The sequence below is a fragment of the Rhinoraja longicauda genome, chromosome 8 (genome assembly GCF_053455715.1).
Source record: "Rhinoraja longicauda isolate Sanriku21f chromosome 8, sRhiLon1.1, whole genome shotgun sequence".
NCBI lineage: Eukaryota > Metazoa > Chordata > Chondrichthyes > Rajiformes > Arhynchobatidae > Rhinoraja > Rhinoraja longicauda.
In genome coordinates this window covers 31,250,458-31,267,269 of record NC_135960.1, presented here as the reverse complement: position 1 = coordinate 31,267,269, position 16,812 = coordinate 31,250,458, and the positions used below count along the sequence as shown (strand labels likewise).

The window sequence follows — 16,812 nt, the reverse complement described above, 5'->3', positions numbered from 1 at the left end:
TGAATTTTTGTCAACTAGCACTTGAATTGAGCTCTTCCAGCAGTTTGATTCTTGCTCCAGATTCCAGCATATGCAGCCACTTTTGTGTCTCTGCTTGAATGAAATATTTGTCTAATTGAACTGTTCATGTATTTCCAACATGAATCAGCAGAGGAGCTGCACTGTCCATGTCTTAATCTGGAGCACATAGTTAGAAAAGATATGAGAAAAAATACGTTGCAGAAACTACTTATTTTCATAAAAGTTAAAAAAATTAGAGATACTGGAATTTGACACAAAACACAACCCGCTGGAAGCAGCAACAGGTCAGGCAGCATTTGTGGAAAATAGAAATGGGCTGAAACATTAACTCTGCTTTTCATTACACAGACACTGCCTGAGCTGCTGAATGTTTCCAGAATTTTCAGTATCTTATTTTCATGTCAGTCTTATGTTTTTGTGAATCTGTGAACTTTTATAGTAGATGGTTTTCTACTGCACAATTATACTGTTCATTCTTTTTCTGTGTAGAAGTATAACAATCCCGGAAATTAAATAACATTCTCCTTGTTGCATTTGAATTATTAGGCAAATAACTGCTTTGGCATGTTTACCTTGAGGTCAAAGGGCAGTGAAATAACATGCTTTTTCTTTGTTTAGCTTTTGAATAAGGTTATTGATCTTAATGACGAGTATTTGGCATTAATAATCAGAATCTATCTGCAATCTAAACACTGCAAATAACAAAGGCCATCATATCCTTTGCTAAATCTTGTAGAAAAGTTATATTTGAGGCAAATGCACAGCCATTTTGTGTGGGAAATCACAAAGCCATTTTTGTTCCTTCTCCTCTTTTCTTTCACCAATATCATCTTACTCTCCCTATCATAACTTTAAGAGTACATTTACTTGGATATGATTTTTTTTCTAAATTTTCAAATGTTTAAGCAGTAATAAAAGGAATCAAAAGAATTAGCTTGCAGTTCGTTGTGTCCCACCAACTATTGCTTTTATAATGACACTTTCCCTGACAAGTTCAGGAGATGCAACACCTTTCCTCTTAAGGTAACTCTTATTTTCCCATCATCCAGGGACCCAAAGAGTTCTTCCAGGTAAAGCAACAATTTACTTGCACTTTCACAGAGAGTAGTGAATTCCTGCAATTTTCTTCCCCTGAGAGAGAGGTGGAAGCCAGATTATTAAACATATTTGAAGTGGGAATAGATAAATATTTGAAAGATTAATGTAATTAAGAGTTATGAGAAACTATTCTAGAAAAGGAGTAGAGGCTACCATAAATCAGCCACGATCTAATTTATTTTAATCATGGCTGATTTTAGGCTGGAGGGCCCTGGTGGTCTACTATTTTCTTGTTCTTCCATCCAACGTGCTGCATTCATTGTTCATAATGTGATCTCCTCTGCATTGCAGAACCATTATTGCTTTGCAGAACACCTGTGCTCAGAATGGAGGGGTGACTTCTGAGCTGCCCATTGCCCACCACTAATTCATTACGGAGTCTTAAGAAAAATCTTTGTTCTCCATCTGCTTGCTTGCGTACAGTGATGATAAGGCTAGATGGATGTTCCCTGAAATTAAATTTACTTCTTGCACTCTAAGAAGCAAAAGAGATCAATTTTTTATCATGATCACTTTACCTTTGTGTATTGATTTTTTTGGGGATGTTTTTGATAAATTCAAAATGAGCTCGTTACTCTACTATATTCATGCACTGAATAGATACATTATCCTTGCGTGTGCTTCTAAAGTTATTTCACTTTTATACTAAATTCTAAATGACTCAGCACTTTACTTGGCATTCTGAATTGAAAGGAGCGTCATATTATAATATTCTGTATTCCTTTTACAGATGTGACTGATGTTGAAGGAGGTAAGTCATTACATTTCATTATTGACTTTGGAATTAAAAGTTTAAAAACAGCTATCGGTTGCAACATCTCTGTACCGAGGCTTCTGCTGACTGTCAATGTAAATTTGACAACTAATGAGCTACAAAGCGTAAAGAATTGCTATCAGCTGTTATTTGGGAAGTAACTTTTATGCAGGAAAATTAAACTACTCCATGCTACTACTGCCAACCTTACATTGTTAGGTGCACAAGTAGTGGACAAAATGGAAGTCCCTCTCCATTAGTGCAAAGGTATTATAAAAAACACCTTGCATTTACATAAGGTCACCACAGAAAATTAGTCTACACCTTTAACTTGGGAAAAGTGAGAGGAGGCAAAAGAAGCTATAGGCATGGGCACTAGCATGGGGCCCAGCTATGTCTGCCTTTTTGTCGGTTATGTCGAACAGTACTTGTTCCAGGTTTACTCTGGCCCTGTCCCCCAATTCTTTCTCTGCTATGTCGACGATTACATCAGAGCTGCTTCCAGCACCCATGTAGAACTCATGAACTTTATTAATGTTAGCACTAAATTGCCATAATGATCTCCAGTAGAGCATTGACATGTGGTTGCTTGCTCCTATGACTGTCTTGAATTGCTTCACCCGCTGCTCACCATAAGTTCTCTAGAGGGTTAGTTCAGATTCAGTTTAAAGCTATGGGATTCACTCTAAACTGATCTAATTTTGCACGATGATAATGCCATGCAACATGCAGGCCTTCGCTCATACCATTTCTACCCACAACAACTGCACTCACAACAAGTTAATAGGTGAGTCCATTTATTTATCCATAATAATATTGGAGCTCTCATCAGCTGGCCATTCTGCACTTGGCTCCATGTATTCCGTGGCAACAATGTTGTTGTGAAATATCTCCTTGACGTGTCAAGAGATTTTATAAATAAGAGAAAATGGGTAATTTGAGAGGAAATAGTGCCCCTCAGAAACCAAAGTGTTCCTTTCAGAAGTTAGCTTGATTGAAGTCACCAATGACGAACAGGACATCAAGGTTTGCTGCATCACGGGAGTTGCTGACTATGTATGATTTGTCCAAAAAATATATTTGTGTGCTGTATGTACACCGCAGACAAGATGGTAGAGATGAACTAATTTGGTAAATAAAAGAGTTAGCATTTTATGATTGTTATGGATGTAAGAAAAAACTATTTAAACACACAGCATAATTTATCCAACCTATATAATATTTTGGCAGCATGTACTTGAGGGGAAAAAATTCACTCAACATCTGAATTCTCTGCTCGGAAAAAAAAGACATTTACCCTGTTTTAATTGAGTTAATTTCTGTGCTTTTGCAGTATTTTTGTGCCTTTTCTGTTTATTAACAAAGTCCATATTAGAAATTCTAACCTCCACCAGAATTCTCACCAGGTAAAGTTCTGCACTGGGACTGGTAACGGTTCAACTTTGTCTCAGCACTTGTTTTAAAAGAGACTAATGAAATCCTAGTTATAGAGGTATTTGCTGCTTTGTAAAATGATACACTGCATTCAGTATAATCAGTCCAAAGGATAATAAATTTAGCTTTATTTCAGTACAATCATAATTTATTTGAACAGGTCCCATCTTTGGAATATGATTGACCTTTTTTCTTCCTTGGCAGTATCGCATATTTCAGTAACTAATGTATTAATATTTGCAGATCCTGAAGCTGCCCAATATTCCATTGAGAAACATGCAGCTGAGGTGAATGGAGAGGTTACAGATGAACTTTCTCTGCAAGCTGTTCAGAGGTTATTGCCTTTTAGTATACTTATTATATGTTCACAACCAAAACTGATTGAGATTGCCATTCACAAGGCAATTTATTTGTGCTGTCCAGTTAAATAGTCATTTACTGTGTGATCACACTGAAGGCTGATATTTTCTTAAACAGCAAGCGAATACCTCGACCAGGCAGTGCAAGGCCAGCACCTCCCAGAGTGAAAAAGCAAGAAAGTACCGACTCGCCCCCAGAAAGGTGCTTCTTCTTCTGTAATTAATATATGTTTAGTGCCTCTGAAATTCACTATCTCTAAAATGAAAATAATACTTTGTTTTATCATTACGTTATATTGAATGCATTTTTTGCTGGAAATTATGCAAAATTGGTAGTTTGCATGATGGTCAAATAGTAATTCAGCGGGCAAATTAAATTATTCTGCTTTGCTTATGTTAGATTATAATTTTGCAAAGCAGCCAGCAATTCACTAAACTTGAACATTAATCTTTAATTCAAGATTCTCTGGTACATTCCAGTAATAAATCTTGAGAACAAATTTTGCAAAGGCAAATTTCTGTGGAGTGGGAAAATTGGTGATTAATTCGTAAAATTTATCACCAATTTCCTAATGACACAACCTTTCAGTTTATTCTCTCCACTCTACAGAATTTCTGTTTGATCTCTTGATTCAGATGTTGTCCATTTGATTGAATAGGATAGCTAAATATCTCGAGAGTGATAAACCAGATGTTTAATGTCAATTGTAGGGTAGCACTGGAACATATTATTAAGGAAGGAGAAGGAGTGACTGGTTATGACACTACGGACTCAATAAAATGATTGCACTTTTGAGCAATTTGTTGATTTTTGTTTTGCTTTGCTTTTGAGGTGATATTTGGGTGGATAAAGAATTGCCTGTAGATGTTATTTGCATGGAGTAGTGAAGGTTTTAATGCAGTTACATGCAGGAGATTATTAAGAGAAATGAAATTACATGAAATTGGAAGTGGCTTTTGACTGGCGATTTGGTTTGGAAGCAGAGAATGAGAATAATAACCATGGGATCCTCTCACTTCTCAGGATTGAATTTGATTTATCATTTTATACCCTATTGTTCACTTATACCTGCTAAAGCCTGAAGATGTCTTCCTTGCAATTAACCGCAAGACCAGGTTTTGATGTTGCAAATATCTTAATTGGGACTCGCAACGTTTAAGTCCAAGCTATTAATGCATAGACAGCACCTTCCAAACCCACGGTCAACTAGAAAGAAAAGTGGAGCAAAAGCATGGAAATGCACCCACTGGAAATTACCCTCCAAGCCACACACCTCCCTGACTTGAAAATATATCACCATTCCTCCATAGTTATTGGGTGAAAATCTTGGAACTTATTCTGTCATGGCATTGTGGGTTTACCCACACCTCAAGCACTGCATTGGTTCAAGAAAGCAACTCACCTTCTAAAGGGTGATTAGTAATGGGCAATTAATTGCTGGTTTGGCTTGCAAAGCTCACATCCCTTGATTGGATCAGGGTGTCAAGGATTATGGGGAGAAGGCAGGAGAATGGGGTTAGGAGGGAGCGATAGATCAGCTATGATTGAATGGCGGAGTAGACTTGGTGGGCCGAATGGCCTAATTCTGCTCCTATCACTTATGACCTTGTTATATGAGGATTTTCCCGAACAGTCTGTGACCCATAGCCCTGTGGCCAGAGCGCTATGCTTAAAGCCCATAGCGCTATGTTTAAACTCCATAGCACTGCAGCCAATAGCGCTATATTTAGAACCCATAGCGCTGCAGCCAACAGCTCTTTGTTTAAATTACCACGCGTTTAGCCGATAGCGCTCTGTTTAAACCTTTGCATGCCAAACCGGCAGCACTGTATTTCTTTACAAGCCAAGTCTGAAGCACTGTCCATTGCTTTACGTGCCAGTCTGTGGCTGATAGAATAAGAAAATAACTGCAGATGCTGGTACAAATCGATTTATTCACAAAATGCTGGAGTAACTCAGCAGGTCAGGCAGCATCTCGGGAGAGAAGGAATGGGTGACGTTTCGGGTCGAGACCCTTCTTCAGATTGATCAAATGAGGTCTTCCCTCAACCTAAACTCCAGCAAGTAGAGGCCCAATGCTGTCAATTATCTATTTTATAAAATTTACCAACAGCTTAAATAGCCACGGTTACAGACCGAGTGCAGGTAAATAGGATTTGTTTAGATAGGTGCAATGCTTAGATGGATGTCGTGGGCTGAAAGACCCGTTTCTGTGTTCTATGATTATGACTATCATTCTGTGACTAATATTATACTTTAGGGACTATTTATAATGCGATTTGTGATTGGTAGGGAGCTCTACTACACCAGACAACAAAACACCAATTGATTTGTTCCATGTAGTTACCCTTTTATAACAAAAAACTATTGGTACAAAAAAATTACAAACAGAAAAGGGGTTGTTTAGTCTTTCATATGGAATCGTAAACATATTATTTGAGTTCATATTTTATTTTGAAACGATTTGCATTAATCTGGTTTATTATGCCTCTTCAGAGTTGGTAGTGCAAAACCCCTGACTAATGTAATTGTGGAACAAGGAAAGAATGCTGAAGAGGAGGAGGATGATGATGATGAACAGTTTGTGGTGGAAGAAACTGTTTCACAACTCCCAGATATGCCTGAGATGGAACCCGTAAGTCAATTATCACAAAATGAAATTGATGTTGGATCTTCTTCTAGCGTATGGCGTGCACAGCCTAAAGTTGTAGGTCAAGGGTAGACGTCCAGGCCAGGGCAGCATCAGTTGCTGGGTGAATGGCCTTGATGCCACCAGGGAAAAGCCTTAGTGAGCAGTCATTCACGATGTGTGAGATGGCCTGGTCTGGATATCCGCAGTCGCAAGCAGGGCTGTCCGTCATCCCCCACTTGTGCATGGACCCTGTTCAGGGTTAGCCATTGCTTGCGATGGAGATCAAATCCCGGTGGTTTCATTGTGGGGTTTGTGATGACCTCTCCGTTGTTGGTGTTGGCATCTTTCCAGGCTCTGCGCCACTCAGTCTTGGGGTCAAAGTCTTCCAGGGATTTGGCTGAAGACCAGAGGGGTTTGAGGGGCTTCAGGCGCATGTTGGGCAGATGTTCAAGTCAGCAGATATTGGATTAAAATACTCCATCAATATTACAATATTGACCAATGGTCACATTAAGCTTCTTTCAATATTTTAGCAAGGATAAAACGATCCAAATATAAAAATGTAATCTTTAACTTAAACCAATTTTTTTTTATTTTTAAAAAGGAACAATCAGCTGAATGGCTTGAAGTACTGTATCTGTACATTGAACGATGTCTAAAAGCAGATTTAGAGCTGGTCTAATGATGAAAAACCGATAGGATGATGGTTCTCGCTTACAAATCAGTCATAGTTTAGTTTAGAGATAGAGCGCAGAAACAGACTCTTCAGCCGACCGAGTCCGCACACTAACATATCTTATACACACGAGGGACAATTTATTATTATACCAAGCCAATTAACCTATAAACAGTATAACAGAGCTTTATTTGTCATTCGGTACCAAGGTACCGAACGAAACTACATAGCAGTCACATACAAAAAAGAACACAAGACACATAACCCCAACACAAACGTCCATCACAGTGACTCCAAACACCCCCTCACTGTGATGGAGGCAACAAAACTTCCACTCTCTTCCCCACGCCCACGGACAGACAGCTCGTCCCCGACCGACCCGCACAGTCCCCGCAAGGGGATGGAAGTCCCCGCGGCCGAGTCGCACCGGGCGCTGAAACGTCTCGCGGCCGAGCCGGGCGACGGAAGGCCCCGCGACCAAGCCTTGCGCAGCTAAGTCCCGTGGCGGAGCCGCACCGTGCGATGTTAAGTCCCGCGGCCGAGCCGCACCAGCGATGAAAAGTCCCGCGGCCAAGCCGCACCGGGCGTTGAAAAGTCCCGTGGCCGAGCCGCACCAGCGATGAAAAGTCCCGCGGCCAAGCCGCACCGGGCGATGAAAAGTCCTGTGGCCGAGCCGCACCGGGCGATGTTAGGGCCCGCGGCCGAGCTGCACCGGGCACTGTTAAGTCCAGTGGCCGAGCCGCACCAGCGATGTAAAGTCCCGCGGCCAAGCCGCACCGGGCGATGAAAAGTCCCGCGGCCGAGCCGCACCGGGCACTGTTAAGTCCAGCGGCCAAGCCGCACCGGGCGATGTAAAGTCCAGCGGCCGAGCCGCACCGGGCGATGTGAGGCTCCGCGGCCGAGCCGCACCCCGCGCCGTGAGGAAGAGACCTAAAAGAGAAAAGTTTCCCCCACCACCCCCCCACCCACACCACCCACACCACCACCCCCCACACATACACAACCAAAAAAATACAAAAACCATCCCAACCGACACACAACAAAAAAAAAGGAAAAAAGACGAACAGACTGCTAGCGAGCCGCAGCCGTTAGGCGCCGCCACTTCAAACCTGTACGTCTTTGGAGTGTGGGAGGAACCCGGAGATCACAGAGCAAACCCACGCAAGTCACGGGGAGAGCGTACAAATTCCGTACAGACAGTATCGTAGTCACGATCGAAACCGGGTCTCTGGTGCTGTGAGGCAGCAACTCTACTGTCCGTGCTGCCCGTTTCATGCTGAATCACAACAGGTGTGTGTACACATCCAGGTTCAGTCACTCACAGCGGGGGCCTGTGCCTTGACAGGTATTGCCATTACTTTAAAACGGTGATCACACCACCTGAACTACATTAGTGGGTAAGGAATACTTGAGCTTTGGAACTGCTTCATCTGGCCTGTGTCGTGTTTGCAGGAAAGGGATTTTAATCTGAAGAATGCTTCTCATAACCCGGGATATCTGCAACTTTTAAGTTTTCCACTGCAGCATCACCCTCAGCTCCATTTCTTTCTGTCCCTGGCCGGTACCAAAAGCCACCACATATTTACTAGTGACTAGAAAATGAAAACATGATGAAAGGGATGTATGTAGCATTGAACATGGGGAATGAGTGAAGTTCCGAGCACAGGAGATTTGGCTTTCATCAAGGGTAGAAGAAGGTGGGTCCAGAATTTTATGGAGAATTGGAAGTAGCCAGGATGAGAGGAGAAGCTATGAAAGGGATAAAACCTAGGGATTTTACTATTAGTAAATAACTACTAATAATAATAATACATTTTATTTATATAGCGCTTTTCATATACTCAAAGACGCTTTACAGAGATTTTGAGAACATAGGGAAATTAATAAATAGATAAATAAGTAAATAAATAAATGAACAGAGAAAGGAGACAGTAGGTGAGGTGACCTTCAGTGGTTGAAGGCAGTACTGAACAGGTGAGACTTCAGCGATGTTTTGAATGTGGTGAGTGTGGGGGAGTCTCTAACGGTTTGGGGTAGTGAGTTCCATAGGGTGGGAGCAGCGATGGAGAAAGCCCTGTCCCCCCAGGATCTGAGTTTAGTCCGGATGTGGGGGGATAGGAGATTGGCAGCGGCAGAGCGGAGGGTGCAGGTGGGAGTGTGCCTGTGGAGGAGGTCGGTCAGGTAGGATGGGGCCAGGTTATGGAGGGCTTTGGAGGTTATGAGGAGGATTTTGTACTGGATTCTCTGGGGGATGGGGAGCCAGTGGAGTTTATAAAGGACGGGGGTGATATGGTCACGGATCGAGGTGTGTGTGAGTAGACGGGCAGCGGAGTTTTGAATGTATTGAAGTTTATTGATGATTTTTGAGGGTGCGCCATAGAGGAGGCTGTTGCAGTAGTCCAGACGGGAGGTGATGAAGGCGTGGATGAGGGTTTCTGCAGCTGTGGAGGAGAGGGATGGACGGAGACGGGCAATGTTTTTGAGGTGGAAGAAGGCTGTCTTTGTGATGTGTTTGATGTGTTTGTCGAAGGAGAGGGTTTGATCAAGGATGATTCCAAGATTCCGGATGTGAGGTGAGGTGGATACTGGGAGACCATCAATGTTGAGGATGAAGTTTTGGGTGGATTTGGTGCGCATTTTTGGACCAATGATGATGATTTCAGATTTGTTGCAATTGAGTTTGAGGAAGTTTGATTGAAGCCAAGATTTTATTTCAGTAATGCAGTTTGTCAGTGTAGAGTGTGTGGTGGAGGAGATTGACTTGGTGGAGATGAGGAGCTGGATATCATCGGCGAAGCAGTGGAAGTTGAGACCATGACGGCGGATTAATTGACCAAGGGGGAACAGGTAGAGGATGAAGAGGAGGGGGCCAAGGACTGAGCCTTGGGGGACACCTTGGGGGAGGGGAGCGGTGGGGGATTTACAGTTGTTAATGGAGTTATGTGACTAGTATGTGACTAGGGAATAATGTGACTAGTATGTGACTAGGGAATAAGGACAGAATTGCAATACTCTTCTTCTGGGCATTTCCCTCTGTTTGATTGGGAAGAAGATTTTTAAAACTAATAATTTCTGAAAAAGTCCATCCAAAGTAGGCTAATACAAATTTGTAGCCCAATATTGCTTTTTAATGTAGAACCATGAGAAATAGAAGCAGATAACACTAAGAATATTAATATCCAGAATACCAGAGTTCTGATCTTCAATTTGTTGGGAAAATGCTGATTTTATTATATTTGATTGTAAAATGTTATGACACCAGATTGCTTCTAAAGGTTAAAAGCACTGTGGTAATATCGTTGATCAGAAAAAAAAGTATTATATACTTCTGACAAAGTAATCGGATACAGATTGCAAACATGACTGCTATTTTCCTATTAAAATATTAGATTATATTAAAGCCTTAATTGTATAATCCTGTTCTAGAATAAATGACATCTCTATTTTGTGAAATCTTGTTTTTACAAATAAACATTCAACAATTTGTATAGCAATGTTAATATTTTTCAACAGATTTTGTGGTATGTATTGAAACCACATGCTAATTGACTCTTGACTCTTAATGATCTATAGATTTCACTCTTTTCCATCAGTTCTGAAAATTAGCAAGACCATAGATAAACAGATGTTGAGCATTTTCTAAGTTGACTATTTCTTTGTTGTCAGCCACAGGGAAGGACTGCATTCTATATCTTGCAAAGGATTCTTTACCTGATTTAACGTATACTCTTTTTAAACACAATGAAGCTGGTACCAAATTGTTTTATTTGAAAAAAAAGGGTCTTATATGGATACTATTAATGCTGTGAGTAAGACTTAATTGTGTCAAAAGTCTCATGAGTGAGCAGAGAGCTCATTTTCTTAAGGTAACTGAAAGCAAACAGGAATTCAAACTCTTAACCATAAAAGAACAGCTTGCAGCGATTCAACAGAATCGTTCCAATTGCATTCTTAAACAATGAGTATAACGTGTAATTTTTTTTAGAGACATTAGATTTATTAATTTATGACTTTCAGTTTTTAATATATCTATTTTGATACAATATATCTATAATAAAGCATATTTTTTCTACATTAAATCAACCTTGAATGTTAGGGCAGCACAGTGGCACAATTAGTAGAGTTGTTGTCGCACAGCTCTAGCATTCCGGCTTCAATCCTGACCTCTGTCTACATGGAATTTAGTAAGGCATTTGATAAAATCCCCCATGGTAGGCAGATCCAGAAGATTAAGATGCATGGTGACTTGATTGTATGGATTCAGAACTGGTTTACTCATAAAAGATAGAGGGTTGTGGAAGAGTGTTATTCTGGCTGGAGACTTGTGACTAGTTGAGTTCCACAAGGATCAGACGACATGAAGATTGCTGGTGTTGAGGACAGTGAGGAAGGCCATCACGGTATACAGTGGAATATAGATCAACTACAGAAAGGGGTGGAGAAATAGCAGATGGAGTTCAGTTCAAGGGAAGTGTGAGGTGTTACACTTTGGGAGATCAAATGTAAGGAGAAGATATACGGTTGACGGCAAGACCCGTACCAGCATTAATGTGCAGAAGGATCTTGAGATCCGTCCGTAACTCCCTGAAAGAGACAACTCAAGTAGATAGCGGTAAAGAAGGCATATTGTATACACTCCATTTGTCATGACATTGAGCATTAGAGTCAGGAAGTCATGATGCAGCCCCTTAAGACATGGGTTAGGCTGCATTTGGAGTATTGCATGCTATTTTTTATCGCCCCATTGCAGGAAGGTCCATATGAAGACTTTGGAGGGGATGTAGAAGAGGTTTACCAGATTGGAAGGTATTAGTTACAAGGAATGGTTTGTTTTCTGTTTTCTTGGATTTTTTTTCCTCTGGAATGCTGGACGTTGAGGAGAGATTTGATAGAAATTTATTAAATTTTGAGAAGCATAAATGGGGTATAAAGTTAGAACTTTTTATCCCAGGGTGGAAATGTCAAAAACTAGAAGCATTACGTTAAGGCTATGGTGAAATTGTCCACAGGTGAGATTGAAACAACAGCAAAAGCTTCTGAGTTCATCTTAATTGAAGGAATGCTTCCAGCTCTTACATTTTTTGGGAACGTTTTTAAGATTTGCCTGCATTCTGTCACAGTGAGCTACTTAAATATTGGGATTGTTCACCCATTTAAAAAAAATTTAAAAGACCTAAAAATAAACATTTTCTAATGATGGAACAATGATGATGCCATGAAAAGTGATCAAGATTGTTTGCTGTGTACTTGATTTGAAGTATTTTAAAATATTAATAATTATCTTTGCTATTACTGAAATGAAATGTTACCACCTCCTCTGGAATGATAGAATGGTGGGTTGGATTTTTAAAAATCTGCTTTTTTTTCCTAGGTGGCAGCAATGGAACTGCAGGACAATGAAGACCATGGTATGTGTTGCAAATGCGTGCTCTTAATATCATAATTCACTACTTTTGGTTTAATTAGTGATGTCATATAGCAACCCTTAATGTGCTTTCAGCATTTTGCAATTTTTTACTGTATGCAAATGAAATGATAGAGAACGTAAGTTTGTATTATGTTTGTTGAACAATTAAACGGTGCGGATGGAAAGTTGTACATAAAACTGCTGGATTTAGTAGGTGCAAATTTGGTTGTTGGTTTCAGTGTAGGTGGACAAATGGTCATTTGTTTTGAACCTAATAGAGAGATTTAAAAACAAGTTGGAAATTGATAAAAGCTAGAGAAAGACAGGAAAATAATTAAGAAAAGGGTATTCCAATGTTGACCTTTTCATTGAGCTAGAATCCAAAAGGTGGAAGTTATGTTACAACTGTGTAGGACTCTGGATAATCTGCATCTTGTGTATAATTCATTTATGGCACCACGCCTCATGGCACCACGCCTCATATACTGATCTTGTGAATGTATTGATCAGCGCTGATTCGCCTAAATGACATCAGGCCAAAAAATGTTAAATTGTGAAAACTTGCTGTTATTAAGCTTTGAATGTTGGGGTTAAAGAGGTGATTTATTAGGGGGTTAATTTGCTCCGTATCATAATTTCATCAACCCTTACGTAGCCGGAAGATGTGCTTCCAGATTGTTCTGTAAAAGGGCTTAGTTCTAACAAAACTTTTTTTTTGTTCTGGGTTCCCAATTAGAGGAAATCAATTCTTTCCATCAAGTTTAACAAGGATTGTAAATCTTATCTGTTATCACACGCCCGACGACAAATCTGTTTTTATGACAGGTGGACTTGTCAAGAAGATTTTGGAAACCAAGAAAGATTATGAATCTTCAAAGTCTTTAACAAAACACAAAGATCAGGTAAAGGAACATTGTTCTACAATTGTTATTCTGGCCAGTTTATGATTTGGTATGACTACTTAAATAATTAAATACTACAAATTATTAGATTTTGTTTTGATGGAAAATCATCTTTATTCGGTTCCCTTCTGTGCTTTAGCTGCAATTATTGCTGCAATTATTTCTGCAATTTACAGTACATCTATTGTCTTACTCTTGAAACATATATGCAATATTAATTTCTAACCTTTATGCTACTCAAGATGAGGATAATTGTCCTTTGTTTACATGACAAATATGAGCTCAAAAAAGAATTAATTTTCACAAATGACAACAGACAATAGACAATAGGTGCAGGAGTAGGCCATTCGGCCCTTCGAGCCAGCACCACCATTCAATGTGATTATGGCCGATCATTCTCAATCAGTACCCCGTTCCTGCCTTCTCCCCATACCCCATGACTCTGCTATCCTTAAGAGCTCTATCTGGCTCTCTCTTGAATGCATTCAGGGACTTGGCCTCCACTGCCTTCTGAGGCAGTGAATTCCACAGATTTACAACTCTCTGACTGAAAAGGTTTTTCCTCATCTCCGCTCTAAATGGCCTACCCCTTTTTCTTAAACTGTGGCCCCTGGTTCTGGACTCCCCCAACATTGGGAACATGTTTCCTGCCTCTAACGTGTCCAACCCCTTAATAATCTTATATGTTTCGATAAGATCCCCTCTGATCCTTCTAAATTCCAATGCTGCTCCAGTCTTTTAACATACGACAGTCCCCCATTCCGGGAATTAACCTGGTAAACCTACGCTGCACGCCTTCAATAGCAAGAATATCCTTCCTCAAATTTGGAGACCAAAACTGCACACAGTACTCCAGGTGCAGTCTCACTAGGGCCCTATACAACTGCAGAAGGACCTCTGCTCCTATACTCAACTCCTCTTGTTATGAAGGCCAACATTCCATTGGCTTTCTTCACTGCCTGCTGTACCTGCATGCTTCCTTTCAGTGACTGATGCACTAGGACACCAAGATCTCATTGTACGTCCCCTTTTACTACAGTTTCCTCAAACGTTACTATGTGCTTCATAAAGATAAACATTAAATCCAATTTATGTAATTCTTCCTATTTGTGTCTATCTTCGGTTTAAACCTGCATCTGCAGTTTCTTCTTATACATTTCCTATTTTAAGGTTGCTTTATTAGAAATATTCCATTGTTTTAATGTAGAAATACTCTTTTTCAACTGGGGCAAAAAAAACTTGTGAACATTATGATTTTTTGTGCTATTTCCTGTGTAGCACATTGACAAGATAACAAATACAAATCTCAAGATAAATGTTTGTGCTGCTATCCCAATTGTACTGTTTATAAGATTGTTCATTTATGCTTGTTCGGTGTGGAAAGAAATGTGATCATGTGACTTCCTTAATTTTCTGGTTTTCAAAGCCACTGCACTCTTGTGATCGGATATTAAAGTTGGTGCACTTTAGTTAACAAGCTATTGGCATATACATATTTTTAATTCTTACTGTTATATAATGTCCTCTTTGTAGTGTTATTGCTTAACTGCATGGAAAAAATCCGTCTTGTGGGCAGCAGTTTTGAATACTTTTGAGCCAAAAGAACAGACATATAGATCAATCTAAAACAAACAATTTTTTTGACTGGCCTCTGCTAACGTGTTCTGTACCATAAATCTGATCTAAATCTGTTTTTTGTATTTTGAGAGTGTCCTGATTGTGCTTGTGCAGAGAAAATAAGCCATGCAGGAAGTGATGGTCCTCTGAAATTGTTTTGGCTGTACTATGCATAACTTATTAGGACAGATAGTTTGATGCCCAGCAATGTTTCCTCTTAAATTAACTCCATAATTTTGATGCAGGGTCAAAATGAAGAGAATTGGTGCAACATTAATTTGTTTTACTAATTGTCAATTTAGCAGTTTTAAAATTATTTTCTGCTTTTATTATATATCTTTAAAATCTTTCACGGGTGACTTCAAATACAACATCGTGACAGTTTCATTCTCATGATGGATTTTGCTTTGCATCCATCCAGATAAGGTTTGCTATTTTTGGAGAAGGTAGATATTATTTTTATCTGATGTAAGCTCTTAGCTTTTCTCATTTTCTCAGTAATGTGCAGATGATCCTCTAGATGATGCTGTTGTTAAAGGGAGTAAGATATTCACTCTTTTAAAATTCAAAGCTAACAAAGTATCTCAAGGCATAAGAGGAACAATAAATTGATAATTTAGGTGTCTTCAACTATCCGACCATAAAACTAGGGGGAAAAAATTATAAATTTTAAACAAAATTACTTCGAAGTATTACTGTTGGCTGTTGGAAATTTAGATGTATAATGTCTGTTCTTTTTATAACAACGACATCCAACAACTACAAAATAAGCCTGAAGCCATTCTTAACAGAACTATTGTACATCTGAAACCAAACAAAGAAAAATAAAACTAAATTATGGTCTAGAAATGTGTTCTCACAATGCTGATCAAAAAATATGACGTGGTTGAAAGATGCTTAAACTGAAGTCAAGTACTAATGCCATTTTGGGGTAACTTGCCATCTTGTGGGAAATTGGAACCTCTTCTTTCCAGGTGGAATTTTCATGAACAAGGTCATGGTCACCTTTGTCTTCTAGTCTTGGTACCTTTCGAAGCTGAATCTGCTGATTTATGCTACATTTCCACAATTGTTCAAAGTTGTATTAGGGAGGTCACCTGAACTCCATATGCTGGAGAGAAGATTTCAACTACTTTTTCTTCTGCCCACAGGAGTAGGTAGAGTACGATGAGGGTTTGTTCCCATCATAAGGTTCCACAAAATGTAAGCATACAGAGACTACAATCACTTCTTACAAAAAACTCACTGATGAACTCCTTTTGGGGAAAACCTAGCTGTAGTCCTGTAGCGTTGCTATGGCTTTCTTGCATGAAGAACATGCCTCCGGGTGCTGTTCTCAACCAGTTTATCCAGGTATCCCTGAGCACTTGGGAGCATAGTTGCTCCATTCGCATCCATTCTTTAAGTTCCAGTTCTTTGAGATAGCTGAAAGGATGCTGCTTTTGATGTGTAGCTATCCATTTAATCACTTGCTCCAGAGCTACAAGGTCAGGTGCCGACAGCTGCAAGATCATGCAATAGACGAATAGAACAACCTTTAAAGTTTAGCTTAGATGAAGAACATATTGGAAACCTGGCAATGCTATTTGGTTGCCACAAATGAAGATAACAATCTTTCTGGAACTTACAAGAACAGCTTTTGGGGACACAAATTTATTTATTTGCTTTTATTCTTAAAAATAATGAAGGAACTTCTGCTTAATGTTTCCATTTTCTTTTAAATGTTTGCATTCAACTTTAAAGTACTCTTCTAAACCTTAAATCATGTATCGTGCACCAAAAATTTAGGTCAATATTCATTAATCAACCAGTACCTAAAATGCTCCTTATCACATCTCTATTTGAAGGAGCATGCTTTGTATGATTCCTATACTTTAGTAGTGATTACAGCAGTTGAAAAATACTCAGGGG

The 16,812-nt window shown here is 39.6% G+C and overlaps 1 protein-coding gene across 2 annotated transcripts in view; it reads left to right on the top strand.

Annotated features, from left to right (window-relative positions):
• The window catches only part of traf3ip1 (TNF receptor-associated factor 3 interacting protein 1), an 83,861-nt gene that overhangs the window by 44,201 nt on the left and 22,848 nt on the right, over nucleotides 1-16,812 (top strand). For both annotated transcript variants that reach the window (XM_078403508.1, XM_078403507.1), the window contains 6 exons: nucleotides 1,850-1,870; nucleotides 3,551-3,641; nucleotides 3,785-3,868; nucleotides 6,164-6,302; nucleotides 12,347-12,383; nucleotides 13,208-13,284. In XM_078403508.1, the coding sequence (XP_078259634.1) occupies nucleotides 1,850-1,870; nucleotides 3,551-3,641; nucleotides 3,785-3,868; nucleotides 6,164-6,302; nucleotides 12,347-12,383; nucleotides 13,208-13,284 (449 nt within the window). The remainder of the gene's footprint in view (nucleotides 1-1,849; nucleotides 1,871-3,550; nucleotides 3,642-3,784; nucleotides 3,869-6,163; nucleotides 6,303-12,346; nucleotides 12,384-13,207; nucleotides 13,285-16,812) is intronic.